The following is a 15,601-nucleotide window of genomic DNA, read 5'->3' on the forward strand; positions in this document are numbered from 1 at the left end:
TCAAACCTCTGTCGCCCAGAAGTCAAGTAATTCTCACAGCTCTCCACCTAAACCAATTCTCTCCTGCACTAACAATCTAGACATCGTTATCTCTTTCAAATCAGTTCACCTACTTCACCTTACAGTTTGCCCTCATTTCACATTTTCTTTATTACAATATAGACCTCAACTCCCTGTTGACTCTCAGGTTTTCAGCCACCCAGACCTCAATCAGAGCACAACACTGGACTGCTCGAGCTTTGTGAGGAAATCCTACTGAGTCTTTGACACATTTTTATTCTACTGTTCTACCTTCCAAAATATATTTTGTGAAAACTACCAGTTTAAGGCATTTTTAGTATACTTTTCCAGGCTGAAAACCTCACTTGAAAGTTCTTACTGGACATGTCACTCCAGCTAAAAGAATGACTCTGGTGAACAACTGCCTACTGTTGCAATCTGGACTTTTCTGGTTTTATGCACTGTTGTTAAATTAATTTACACTAGAACCCAGACACTGTGCTATGCACCCTAATATATTATGATAATGACATCTTCTTGGGTTAAATTCTGTTCCTATATGTCATTAATTAAATATATTAATCAGTGCTGATAGTAAAAAGAGGGTTAAAGTAAGCATATTGGTACAAACCCACGATGCTTACAAGAAACATACATTAGTTCTGTATTTGAATGGCAGGTAAAGCTATCATATGGCTAGCCTGACAAGAACAACTTTATACTTCCATTCAGTTCAGAAAATCATGCCTCATCACAAAGAAAAAGTTTCAAGATGGCTATCAACATTGCTGAAAGAAGAAAAAGGTAAAGTGATTGTTCGCTACCTTATTCCATAGTAAAATGATTTAATGCTATCAAGAATGAGGACAGTACTAATTATATTAGCATTTCTAGTATTCCACTTTTCATAGCTAGGATGTTTCAGATTCAAAACTGGTTTATGGAGCTTTAAAGAATATTGGATCTATTGTTTATGAATTAGATACAGACAAAATACAAGTAGGATTTTTTGTGTGTGTGTTTATAATTAGAAATAGTTTATGATTTAGCTAACCAAACCCACCTTGGCAAATACTTGCCCTTTAGGGTAATGTGCAGTAAGTATACTGATAGGAATGATATGTTTTTGTTGATGGGCAATAGAAAACAAGTTGATTCATATTTAGACCCTAAGCTATAGAACTCCGTGAAGGGTTCTCTCAGTGCAATGGCTGGATGTCTAAAAATTTAGTAGTTACCTCTTTCTACTAAAATAACAAGTGATCTTTGTATTTATTTTAAATATCTGTCTTGCTCTACAAATTGACTTCATATCTGTGTTAGATATATTTGGGAATGGATGGCAGTCACATCTTACATTTTACAATTTAAAGTCTTAAGCAGCATTATTTTCAGTTACCAGGCTAGTGTTTGCTGTAAAAATCCCAGCAGAGAAAATGGATAGCTAATTGAGTTTTTTACAACTGGATTTCAACAGAGTGGGGCTCCTTTGTCACTGCTGCCACTAGAGCTGAGGAAAAAACCCAACCTGACCTTCAAGGAAGGACTAAACTTTCTAAGCACAGGGAGCAGAAAGAAACCTCTTTCTCAAAAACAGATACAAGCCACAGAAACAAGAATTTTCAAACACAGGCAAGGCGGTGGAGTGTCTTGTGAATCACATTCACTTGCAGAAGTGAGACACAAACAAATCCTTTCCTATTCCACAATGTTTTTCCTATCTGTGACTACTCATTGCTGGATATCAAGAACTGGTGCTCAAATGCATCAGTCTTCCAACTAACTTAGTTTTATTCAAGATAATTTACAATCTCAGCTGTTTTAATTCTGAAATGTATTAAAGATTTTACTTTATTGATGTAAGCTAACCTGTACTTTTGAATACTCAGAATTACAACTTGTTATATTACTACCTCACTGACAGAAATGTAAATTTAAAACCAGAGCTGAGAACTGCAGGAGAGAAAACCAGATTAAAGTTATATTCTTGCAAGTCTCTTCTCTGGTTTAATTTTACATTGCTTGCAAAGTAAACTAGAGAATTACAAATGCATTCTCCCTATTTTGCCCAGACTCAAAATTGGAATTTCCTTTACTGGCTCTAGAGCCCACTCTTTGCTACCAATTTCAGAAACACCTGCTGCAGTACAGAAATGCCTGAATATGTAAAGAGTTCACTTTTTAACAAGGGAGTGCATGTGACTTGCTTGTTACCAAGGAAACAGGCTCACTGCTGTAATGACACAAAACTTTAACTGGCTGTGTGTTCTTTCATGAGAAAAATCTTAACCTTTTCTTCCACTGCTACAAGTTAAGCATGTTAGGGACATAAACTGCAGTTTAGAAAACCTAACTCTTGCTAAAGACTTGCTGAGTTTATTAGCAAGCTGTAAAAGAGCAAGATGAAAAGGAAGAAGTAAATGCTACTGTGAATGACAGCTCTTCTCTCAAAATGATCTTTCATTACTAAGCCTGTTGTTAACTGGGAGGGAAAATCACAGAAAGTGGTGATACAATTCCTGAGGCCCAATCAAAAAAAAACACATTCAAAAGCATCTAGATCCCACCAATTCCTTAGTTAAACTGACCAGCATCCCATCTTCAACCAAGTTGCCTAGACTAAGAAAAATGGTTATGCAAAACAATCGCCTTATATAAACTGGTAACCACGCATAATCAAGAGTAATAAAAGGGACTTGAAGTGACCTGAAACTATTTCTGCATGTTATAAAGGTGTTAAATGAAAAAATATTAAGTAAATTGATGATTTCATATTTTCATGGTAGGCAACCTGGCATTTTCACTAGATGTTAGAGCCATTTTTACTATTTGCAAAAGACAGATGGAAATAGACTCATCAGAAAATGCACAGCACAGTTGAAAGCTCGTTTTGTACAGCACTGATGTTTGCTGTAACATTGAACATGGCTTTGTTCAACATAATCTCCATTTATTTCAGAGCTTTATAAGTAGTGTTTTTGTAAAGGAAACCAATATATACCAATTAGCTACAAACAGCAACATATAAAGTGCTTCTTGACTGTTACTGTCAAGCTACTTGTTTTAAAATTTTGGCCCATTCTTTTAAACCATGCAATGGAGAACATTTCTCGTACATTTCCATACGTGTAAAAGAAATACCATGTCATATCCTCTCCCTCATTTGTTTCAACAATTTTAGACACAAAATAACAGTATTGCCTGTTTTAACATCATTATTTTCTCAGGCAGCATTAACCAAGAGTTTATTCTGAGGCAAACATAAAATATCACAAGCCCTCAAATGCTTCCAATGGTGACTGGAGAGTATTCAATTCCCGTACAGTATACACTAAATTATTCTTCTCATAAGCACTGTAAAGGTCACTTTGAATACATAGAAGCATGACAAAAATCTACTTGATGGAAATATGCTCATAAATACCTATTCATGAGGCCTGTTGAACAATTAGTAGCAATTAACTTTGCAGAGCAAGTCTCACTGTCTTCACTGAGATGGTAATCGGTGTAAGAGTCATACTATTTGAAAGTGAAGTTGATTTTTGTTTTTTTTAATGCCAAGACTCAATAATGAGGCAATAAATACAATACATAAACCCCTTCAGTATTACGGAGTTGCTGCATGACATACCAGTTTTATTGAACATCACACCAAGGCAAACAAATGACAAATGCCTTTTCTTTGAGGTGTCTTAGTCCCGGAACAATACACCACTGAGGTGTTTCATTAGGGTGAGTTTAGAAGGATGTTGTGTTGATTGCACTTGACTGCCCCTGAAGCAAACCAGCAGCAGTTTGGTACAGGCTCCAAAGGAGGTGAAGGCCTGAGCCATGGCTGGGCCAAGAACTCCTCTAGGAAACCCACAAAGGAGCAGAACGACAGAGTGGAAGTTGGGGGTACAAGGAGTCTTGTGCATCCTCTCCCACTGTATGCTATCTGACTACGAGCCAACCACTTTATCCCACAAATATGACAGCCTAAGTGAGCCTCCTTCGAGCTCTCCCTGCTAGGCAGCGTGGCCGCATGGCAGTGATCTCCAGCAACGAAATCTTTTACCAATGACAGATCATTGGATTAGCCCAATTTGAATTTTCCCTGGACGGCAACTGGACTGCATGCCAGGCCACTCTCCCCTTGAGCAGGGACACATCTCAGTATTAAGAGATATTAATTGTTTAGCTTAAATAAGTTTTAAATAGAATGAATCACTTAGAGTTATAAAGTTGTGTGATTTAGTATGCTATTTACTTAGCTTTACTTACTTGGTACGAGTAGCTAGATTTGCTGAAGCCCTAGGCCACAAGCTGTAAACTTTCACTTAGATTTACTGAAAGTGTACCTACTTAGTCAAAACAGGGGCCTCCAGAGCCAGCATAAATCGGGAGATAAGGAGGCTTCAAGGCTACAACCCTCAACAGCCCCTGCAACTCCATGAGATGATAGCCTGTCTGGAGACAGTGAAGGAATCCAAAAAGGAGTCAGAAGGTGTCAGACCAGAATCACTACTGGACCAAAGGGCACCTGGAAGATGTGCGAAGAGAGCATGAAGAGTGCGAGAGGGGTGGGTGAATAGTCTGTAAGGGTGTAATTGCCCAGGGACTTCTTTTCTCAGGTCCTTCCTTCCTCTTCTTCTCCTTTGCCCCTTCCTTCCATCGGTACCTCCCTGGAGGCACCCCACTCGAGCTGACCCTGCTGCTGTACCACCCTTTAAAATTATTTATTTTTATACAAGTCAATGCCTGAGAGTCTGTTTCAGGAAACTGAGGGCTCAAATTTCGGAGCAAACTAACACCAGATGCCTGGATGGATCGGTAAGTGACTAGGAGCATGCTAAACTTTGAAATCCTGAGTGACACAAAGGACTCACTGTGCACATCTAATTCCCTTAGTCATAAACCTTTGACCAAGTCTGGGACTAAGACTGAATCCAGCCACACCTAGACTCCTCTCTGAGAAGCAGTTTAGAAAGCTAGGGGACCCATTCTGAACCTCGTGACTCAATGGGAGGTTTTCCTTACACTTTGAATCTCTTTGCCATAAATCATTGACCAGGTCTGAGACTAAGTTTGCATCTAGCTGCACCTAAGCTCCATCAGGAGTTTAGAAAGCAAGGGGGTCCATTCTGAACGTTGTGACTCAACAGGAGGGTCTCTCTTACCTTTTTGCATTTCCGATCTCTCTGCAAATCATCCTAAATCAATTCTAACTCATTCTTCCTTTGTGTGTTTCTCCCATGTAGTAAGTAATAGAGTGAACCTTGACATTGAATTCTGTTAAGTCGCACTTTTACAAATTCTTTAAGGATCTTAAATCACTCAGCTGCGAAAGATGTGTTTCTGTAATAATTCCACTATCACCCATAATCTGCAGGAGAACATGTTTTCAGTTGTACTTATACTGAAACACTTCTGGCTCAGTACTGCCTTAAAAGTGAAAGACTGACAAGTGAGAGCAAGAAAGCGTGAGCAAGAGCAAGAAAACAGGCAGGCAGGAGTCAGAGACGTGCACATAAACAGATTCTTTCACCTGAATAAAACCTATTTACATTGGGCACTGCTGGCAAATTTCTCTTAAGACCGACTGCTGGAAAAAAGAAATACAACCTATAGAAATGCAGCTAAGAAGAATAAAGAACTAAGAAAACCGAACAGAGTTTCTAGTCCTTTTTACTTTAACAACAGAGAAAAAGATTTACAACTACAAAAATAGTTTTAAAAATAGCAAAACACATATTCTGACTCCAAGTTTTCACCTTGCTCAAATTTTGATCTGAAATGTAAAGGATTACAATATTAGTATGTAAAGCAGATCTCAGTAATGATTTATGGGAGGCATATAAAGTTAGGAAGTATGCATAATATTCTTCCTGATTAAGAATTGTCATTGAAGCTCTAGTGAGTAGTTACTTGACTGCTAACTTCTGTAAAACTACTAACAGCAGAACCGAGTTGAAGTCAGCAGGTATCTTGAGTGCTGATGGGCATCTGGAATATATCTGCATCTACAGCAACTTTCTGAAGACTGTGAATGCTGCTAATAGTATTGGTCTGATAACTATCCTGAAATTAGGACATCATGGACTGAAAACTCTTTGGCTGGAATGTGTATATATTAACTCAGAAGGGTTATCAAAAGAAAATCACACATTGAAAAAAACATTGATGGGGAAGACGTCAATTCTGTCAAACATGAAATAGAGAATACCACACTATAGGCAGGGCAGAGGAGGAGAGGAACACAGGGAACATGAACACAAATTTGGATACATCATTGCTATGATCACAAATCAGGTTGAGGAGCTTTTCTCTCTACAATACTTATAATGGAATCTCTGTACTGCAGACTACACCTTGGGATCAAAAGAGAGAACAGCAAATAAGATTTCTTGCTAGTACAGATACAATATTCTTCCCAGCATAGGTGGCATCTTCCATAAGTATTTCGAGGGACTGTTTTTCCATACACACACTCTTAACTGACATAAGTGTGCCGGAAAAATCCTCAAAGATAAACTAAGATTTGGTCAATTATGTACTCGACTTAAACACAGCTTCCTTAACTCTCCTGCGATGTCTTTCACACACAATAGTATAAAACTAAGCTGTAGTTTCCATTATGGAGGCAATCATCTTCCACAGGTAATTGTCTTTTCCTAGCTCAATTTACAGATTTCAGCATTTATTCAGACCATTCAAAAAGACTAACCACTGGTAATAAAGTAAGAAGTAATTCTGCACACCTTAGGTCTGAACAAAATAGGATGATGCAGGACACCTCTTTACCACATGGAAAGGAGCAGCAGAGTTGCAACAAATGCCACCTAACAGACTTGACACACTTTTCCAATGACTATTCAAGTTTTTAGTGTGCTATACTTTAAAGCCAGGATCAAAGTTTTAATTATTTCACAGATAACCTGTCAAATCCCAGATAGATCACTTGTAAAATAAAAAACTGCAGCTGTAACATCATCTTCATTTGTTTAGATAAAACTAGCTTTATAAAGCCAAATGCTTCTAGTAAGCCTCAAGTATCCATATTTCTCCGCACTTCCTTACTACATTCAATCCATCTTCCTTTTAACATTCAGCACCCTGTGTGTGTCTCTTGCTGCTTATTCTTGCCCTCTTTATCACTGCTTCTACTCCTCCTGATATTTTTTTTCCTTCCTCATTTTCCTCTAACATTCATAAATCCTCTCAGCTACTCAGAGCAGAAAAAGGAAAATTTAATACATTTGTAGAATGCCATGTAATACATATCTTCAATGTTGATATGTGCCAAAACACAAAATAAAAGACAATGTAACATCGTAATACAATTCTTGCAGAAGGAAAAGACATGAAAGTATGAATTCTCATATACTTTGACCAAACAATTTTTGCCCTACTTCTTCACATTTCAGTTAGATCAAAACAGGCATGATGCTTTTTTTAAGTCTGATGTCAAGCCTCATAGGTTATGAGAGACTAAAAACAAAACTGTCAGTTACAAAGTGAAGAACACAGTAACCAAGAATCACAGTGAGACAACTACATGTTTGTTAAGAACAATCCACTCCAATTCAAATATTTTAATTCTATCATCAGCAAAAATTCCACAGAAGAATAGTACGTTTTTGCAATGGAACTTCCTGCATTATCTGAACAAGCTAATCAAATTTTAGATATCTAAGATATTTTTACTTCAACAATCATCAATGCTTGGCAACACAGTTCTTATTGAAAGATAAATATTGTGTAATGTCTCTACATAGTTTTATAAGTAGATCAATCAATTAGCACAGCAATAAATTAGTTTCATTAGCATGTTTCAGGCATTAGGAGGTGCTTTACTAATTAAAAGTCACATATTTAAGCAAATGCCATTCCAAGTTTGTTCATATAAATGATATTCCTCTTTTTCAGAGTGTTTGCTTACTGTTTTAGAATGTAACTGTGATCTGTTAGATACTGAAGTCATTCAGTGCCAAGTTGATAACACAAGCTGCCACTTCAAAGGATGCAATCAGGTAAAAATCTGGCCACTAGCCACAATACTTTAGGATACATTAGCCGAATACTGTAATTTATTCTATTAGAAGGCACAGATATGTACACTAATAGCTTTAAGAAGTGTCATGCCATCACCAACTCATTTTTTGAGAAATTAATCTATTGAAAATTGCATTTTAAACTTCCTTACTTCACAATGACATTGTTTTGCAGTATTTCTGGGACTGCTTGTTTGCTTGCTTTTAATCTTATTGTTTATCTGATAATGCACTAACAGCAGCATACTGGTACCACATACACTGCAAACTGCATGGACAGGACAATTTTGCTGTCTCATTTCCAATTGGCCCAAGAACTTCTGCGCTGCAACTGCAGACCCAACATGTTATAGAATGTGCAAAACAAAAATACAGTATAAAAATCTTGTTACTACTGTTTCACAAAACACATATGTAACTGATGCAATGCCTAACTAACTAAATATATAACCATACCCTAACTACATGGATGTCAAAGGGGTAATCTCAATGACTATTCAGCACTCATATATAAATAATTATATCAATACCTGAAAATATTCCAAGCTAACTTCTTCTGCAGAATAAAATTTTAAAACAAAAACATTCACTGCTGGGTTGATATAGATGTATATATGTATGTGTGTAGGCTTTTGCTTATTTATGTTATATATAGATAGTATGGAACTCAAATAAGAGGAGAAATTCCCAATCTAAAGCATAAATTCTGTATTAACTATCATTACTGCTATTTTGTTTATATGCTAGAGAAACATACTTTAGAATTATTTTGCTTTTTTCATAGAATCATCTTTTGTAGCTTTTCATCCAGAAAGACTAGTTAAATAATAGCTATACTGCTGCTATAAATACAGTACTATCAGTCCAGCTAAGCAAGTCCTAAAGGGATGAAATGATTAGAATATTTTAGAAAACTCTCTGTACCTATAAAGCAGATTTCTTACAAATCATAAAATGAGGCAGAGAACATTAGAAAAGGACATGAGCAAAATAAGATTACAAAAACATTTTTCACCTTATTTGAGACTGAGATTTGAAGTCCTGCAAATGCAGAAATTTATAAACCTAAAATTCCTTTAGAATTTTGATTAGTTCATGAAAACCTCATCTCAATACTCTCACTGGCCAAGAACACTTAGTAAAAGCACTGTTTTAAAATTTTTTTCTCCTCTACCTTTATATGTGAATATATTAATGGCTATTTATTCAAAGATCTTATTTAAAATAATATTCCACAAATGTTTCTGTGAAAAGGTTTTAGTTCATTCTTTATACTAAAACAGTGCCCATATCTGCTGTATAGTAAACTGTCCCTTGTTGAGAGATGAAGCTATTGAATGAAATACAACTGATAAAGTTAGACTTAGACTAGTTTGCAGTTGAGCAAATGTTTTTATCCCTCTAAAATATTTTGAAAGTAACTTTGAAAGGGTCAATTTTCAATTTCTTTAAAATTAATTCAGAGAGACAACATCCATAGGAACCTCACAGTAATTTTCTTAAAAGATTTATTTCATTTATGCCTGAAAGCAACATTTTAATACTAGCAATGGTATTCTATAGAAGTTAACATTCTTTTTACCTCTCATACCTTTAATATACACATTTAAATGTTCTCAGTGACACACTGACAATTGCAACTGAAATAGAGGTGAAAAGAAAAAACCCCAAATCCAAACCAAACCAAAATTCTTCAACCCACTAAGAACAAACACCTATTCTTCCACATTATTTAACTTTGTGGTCTGCAAGACCAAAACCAGATACTTGACTTTACATACTGGTTAGTGCTAAATAAATCTTAAAGGAATATTTCCAGTGCAACATATTTTTTTTGAGTGGCTGATTGGTTGCTACTGAAATTTGCCTGTCAGTTGGTACCTGTATCTCTCTACCAAGCTTCTTATAACTTTACCTCCCAAGAGGTAAAGTTATGAGAATTTAGTAGTGAAGAATTAGTAGTGAAGAATTCCCCCTATTTAGAATTTAATAGTGAATTTTTTTACTACAATTTTACTTGGTGACTCAAAGACAACTGACACAAAACACCTGAAAAACACAACTTTTGCTATCAAATACGTTGCCAGTAATGTCATCCAGTGAAATGAAGACAACATATTTTTTGAACATTACAATCCTCTTATCATCATGGAGAACTGATGACTCCTCTGGTGTTCAAACACATCCTGAAGACAACAGTTTCTCAGAATCTGCTCTAGCCTTTTTTCTGATGATTTACTGAACAGATTCTCTGCTTTCTTTAAAGTGTACGTTTGAGCAACTACCACAAGAGAACAAATGTCCAGCTCTGCAGCTCAGCAGAACATATAATTAACTTATCTAGAAACTGTTGTAACATGTAGCTGTGGCCTAGAAAACAAGATTAAAAAAAATACTCAGTGCAGTAATCTGTGAAAACAGTCACAAAGTTCTGTTTATACCATTCTTGCATATATTTTAATCCAAATGTTTGTGTTGCCAAAGCAAAAGAGTCAATAAAGTGGCAGTATTCTTATTTGAATAGCATTGCATAGCTACAAAGCAAAGTACATGTTTTAGTAGTTTAACACTGTTTAAGATTTTTTTTGTTCACATATAACATCTATTTGACCAGCTGTAAATTTAGCTAACACTTCTTTGTGTGGGTAACTCAGGTTAAAATTGCAGGTTGAGGTTTTGGGGATTGTAGATCTATAGACTATTTGAGATTGGAAGGCACCTCTGGAGATCGCCTAGCCAATCCCCCTGCACAAGGTTGCCCAGGACTGTGTCCTGTCAAGTCTTCAATATCTCCAAGGATGGAATGTCAACAACTTCTGGGCAACCTGTTAGAGTGTTCCATCACCCTTACAGCAAAAAAAGATTTTTCTTATTTTTCTTATATTTCAGTTTGTGCCCATTATGAGGATGATGGGAAGAAAATCTTTATCTTCTAAAAAATGAGGACATTTGATACAGAAACCACAGAGATAGAAAAATGGAACATCACAACGTTTTACTGTTTCTTTTCACAACTTTTTACAGTTTTTAGCTTTTTATATACTTGAAATCATACAACCTATTATGATGGTTTATGTTGAAGACTCAATTATATGGTCCAAAGAACTGCAATACTTGTTGCCAAAGATCCCTCCTGTTCTTATATATGTATTTACAAAGAGCTAATATGTGTGATATTTTTTTGATAGATTGATAAAAATGTGATTAAAACACAAGTGCACTTATTATAACAAGTTTTATTTATCTGTAATGTACCAATTATGAGTGCAAATAAATGTTAATTTAAGTATTAACAGACAGGCCTTCACCAGCTAGCAGATGTAGCAAATTAATTCAGCAATGCCAATTCTTGATTTAGGTTTTGCTCTGCATGGACTGGATAAATTTAACCTGTGATGTCAATTTTATTATTACAAAGAATTTGTTATTCAGCATGTAACAGACAAATTAGCAGAGCCAGAATCTCTTTTCTACATTAAGACATGAAAGTACACTATAAGGGAAGCTTTGACCAAACCTGTGACTGAGCTAATACAGCATTAAAATTGAAAAATATACAAACCGAGATTACAAATGATAGAGATTGACAACAAAAAGAATACATTAATGACAGTTCACAGCATAAGGAATCAAACCAAATTACATTTCCATGATTAACCACTAGCATTTGATACAATAATGAAGAGAAATGCTAGCAAACTGATTCACAATATTTTACTGCAAACTGTTAATTGTATCTGAGTTTAAAAATAAAATTGATTTCTTTCTTTCTAACAGTGGCAGGCTATTTGATACAAATCAATTAAAATGTTTTGCCTCATCAGATCTGTGCCTCATTGTATGAAATCACTGCACTTGGAAGGGAGAAATCGCCAAAGGAACAACGTTGCAACAAAAATACTTGGCAACATTCCTTCCAGCATTTAATAATCAGTGGATTCAGTCTTAGAGACATTAATCTTATTTTCTATGCACCATAATCATATTGTAGGACCTAAATCAGATCTTAAAAGTGATTAAATAAAACTGACCCTGTAATTTCTATCTACAGGATGCCTAATCAGACATAATCTTTATGGCATTCTCCATTTTCACACTGAAGTGTGGTCATTTAATTTTGTAGTGAGAAGACACTCTTTAAGACCAGATATTTCTTTTTAATTTTATATTTCATTGCTTCCTAATAGACAGATCTAATGCCCTAGAGACTTTTTATCCATCTTAAGACTGTAATTTTTTTCTCCTAGACTGAGGTATCACTACTGTCTATAGCACATTCCTATGACTAATATCTCAGTGTTTTGTAACTGCTAACTCTTTCATTAATAAAGATGTAATCTGCAACTATACACACATTTGTGCTGTAAAGCACAAATTAAACATATCAGAACTATTATATGGTTTATATTAAAATATTATTAGACCAAAATATTATTAAACCTAACAAAGTAGAAGAATTGCAGGTATGGTACAAAGGTTACAACTCAATAACGTAATAAACATTTCACAGAGTACAGCATGTTCAAGACGTCCTGTTGACGAAGCTCAAAATACATTAAGGAAGGACAATACTGGAGATGTTGGCAATATGAAGTGGAACAGAAATGAATTTTCTTTTAGATGCTTTCTCTTACTCACCAACAGTGCCAGGTCATGACTCTCAGAAAACAAAGGACATTGAGAATTCAAATGATAGCCTAGAATGATGATACTTTCCAAAATGCACTCCTATCATTGTCTGAAAGATCTTTATATTAATCTAATACTACTGCTCTAGCTGCGGAGGAAGAGTCTGATATCTCAGTAGACAAATGCATTAAAAATCCACTTTGTCTGCTGTAGATGAGGTATATAGTTATTTCGCTCAACAGCTAAGCTTTTTCCAGAATCCCACTAAAATTCTCATGGAGAACTATCTACTCTAGCTAAGAGAGAATGCTGATACCTCTATTATTTGAGAAAAAGTTCCAAGGAAATAATTCACAGATACAAATATGAACAGAACCTTTTTGCCATAATGTCCAGGTATCAAAGAATAATCTTGAATCCGCTATATTCCATTGCTTCATCTGATGTGTCAAATGCAAAAAAAACCTCTAAAAATAAACATAGTCTTTATGCAACCTATCACTATACTCAGAAAAGGTTAGCATCGATGCAGTGCATCATATTGGTGTTTACAAATTGTTGAAAAATGGTGTTGGCAAATTTCCTTGAGCAAATCTCCTTGAACAAACTTCTTTCCTTAGAGGTAACTGCTTCATTTTGGATCACAATGTTTCACATACTAAATGTAGGCATATTGAGAAAACACGTTATTTAAATATGCTGCCTTCTCAATAAAACTTTGCTCTTTCTGTGAAATTAATTGTATCTATCTCATTCAGCTCATTACATTTATTAAAAGAAATAGGGTTGGGAGTTTCTGTTTGGTTTGGGTTGGGTTTTTTTTACATCAGCAGAACAGGGAAATGGTGTTTATTCTGATTTGTGCATCATCAGTAGAACCCATTATGTGGGGTTGTGATTTTGAATCTTTTCCTGTGCAGGTCCTCATACCTGGCACTTTTTTTAATAAACAAAAACACAAGATCTAAATTCTATTTACACATTTATAAAAGAGATGAGATTAACTATCAGAAAGCAAGTTAATTGTTTAGGGCTGAGGAATAAGGGTAAAACTGTTTTCCTTTCCTGTTTTTAACATAAGTGGCTAAGAGATTATAAATAAACTATTCTTGAAATGTCATTTCTCAAAGTAGAATAAAAGATACTGTAATAAAATATTTCTGTAACAACAGTGTATTAATATTAAAAAAACACCTGAAAAGTAGTATCATTGTATAATCTCACAGTATGGTCACTGTTGAATTCTACAATTACTGATAGATTAAAAAAAAAATATGTGAAATTCTAATAATTGAAATTAAATAAAAAACTAAAACCAAAACAATTTTGGTTAAATCATGTAAATAATGCATCACAGTTCAAGTAATGAACTGCTACTAGAATATCTTTTCCATCAATTAAGGCCAAAGCTTCAAATTAGTATTTCTAACTGGAATATCCACAGTATTTCCTAATCTAATAGCTTCTGGTTGAAACTGTTTTCCACTTTTGTCGTATTTTAATATTAGTCATGTTGCTATCTTTATGACCGCTTGTACTGTTGAGGTAATGATAATTACTACAGCAAGTCAATGTACACCTGAAATCATAATCATCATTTACTAAAATATCTTATACCCCACAAAGCTTGAAATTTAATTTCTTTCATAAGCAAACTGGTTGAGGAAGAAAAGCTATCTAGCCTTGACTTACAGATGTCATTCTGCATTACCTGTTGTCTGTGTGGAACTCAGGCTAATTAATTATAACAAGCCCATGAAAAGATGGGATCTTAAATAGCACACTGTTCGGAATTTATTATCCTGCTCTACATTTAAAGCAGCAAGTTATGAAATGAAGTTGTCAAGAAATTATCGGTCCACTACTTCACACAGCTATACTTAACCATCTTAAAAAAAACCTTAATGGGACAGGAAGAGCAAAAATTATTTGAGTTGAAAATTCAATTGCAAATGTATTTTTTATTTGCCCCTCTCTTCTTTAAAAAAACAAAATGAAGTACAACATGAAGGACAACTACTTTAAAATGACTTAACAAAAAGCCACGAATGGGCCCCTCAACTCGAAGTATTTGAAACCTTTTCAAACTTTACAGCCCCTAGTCAAATTCTACAAAATAGGTTCTTAGGGAGAAAAAGGTAAGTCTCTCAAGATGTTTGTCCCTACAAACATCATTTTGCCATTTATAACATCATCATCATCAAGATGTCTCACCAAATTGATTTTTGCTTTTTTCAAATCCAGGAGAAATTGAAAAAATATGAATGCCACAAAATACACATCTTGGCATTCTTCCATTTATCTATTACATTTTCTAATAAATACAGCTTTCTTGAAATAAAGTTTCAACTTGGAAATCTGAAACCCTACAGAAGACCATGCAAATAGTACAGCTAAGTATCCACGCTTCTACTGAAACATATGAATTTTAAATTGGTCTTGATTCTGCAAATTGATCCATCCATGGATTCACAGGCAGAGATGCGCAATCCCTGTGCAGAGGCTTGTGGACAGCAAATTTAACATGATGGCTTACTATGAACCTGTGTTCAATCTATACATAATTTGTATAGAAGTAGTACTGAAAAACCATTATACTGAGAAATTATTAGTGAAAGAAATAACTTAACACCACTTTAAAAAACAAATTTTCATTAATATTATTTTTTAAAGAGTTCTAGATATCATTTACAAATACTGTAAGGAACGATGCTTACAGCAAAATGGAAAGATTTTAACAGATGATATCCCTTGTATTATATCAAAAGGTTTGTTTTGAGATTCTTAACAGATGACTGTGTTAAACTATTTCTGGACATATTCAATGTTAACGTTAATGAGATCCGAACACGCGTCAGCAGATTGCAAAATGTAGCTAGAAAGAGTTCAACAGCTCGACTTCGTAATTTGGTTAGTAAGTACCCTAACAGTGCTCCACC

General features: G+C 35.0%; 1 protein-coding gene across 1 annotated transcript in view; it reads right to left on the reverse strand.

Moving 5' to 3' along the window:
- Positions 1-10,031: 10,031 nt before the first annotated feature.
- Positions 10,032-15,601, reverse strand: part of SNX29 (sorting nexin 29) — a 112,226-nt gene continuing 106,656 nt past the window's right edge. The window contains exon 21 of the mRNA XM_049835411.1: positions 10,032-10,403. Coding sequence (XP_049691368.1) covers positions 10,370-10,403 — 34 coding nt within the window. The 3' untranslated portion in view covers positions 10,032-10,369. The remainder of the gene's footprint in view (positions 10,404-15,601) is intronic.

The sequence above is a fragment of the Accipiter gentilis genome, chromosome 33 (genome assembly GCF_929443795.1).
Source record: "Accipiter gentilis chromosome 33, bAccGen1.1, whole genome shotgun sequence".
Classification (NCBI taxonomy): domain Eukaryota; kingdom Metazoa; phylum Chordata; class Aves; order Accipitriformes; family Accipitridae; genus Astur; species Astur gentilis.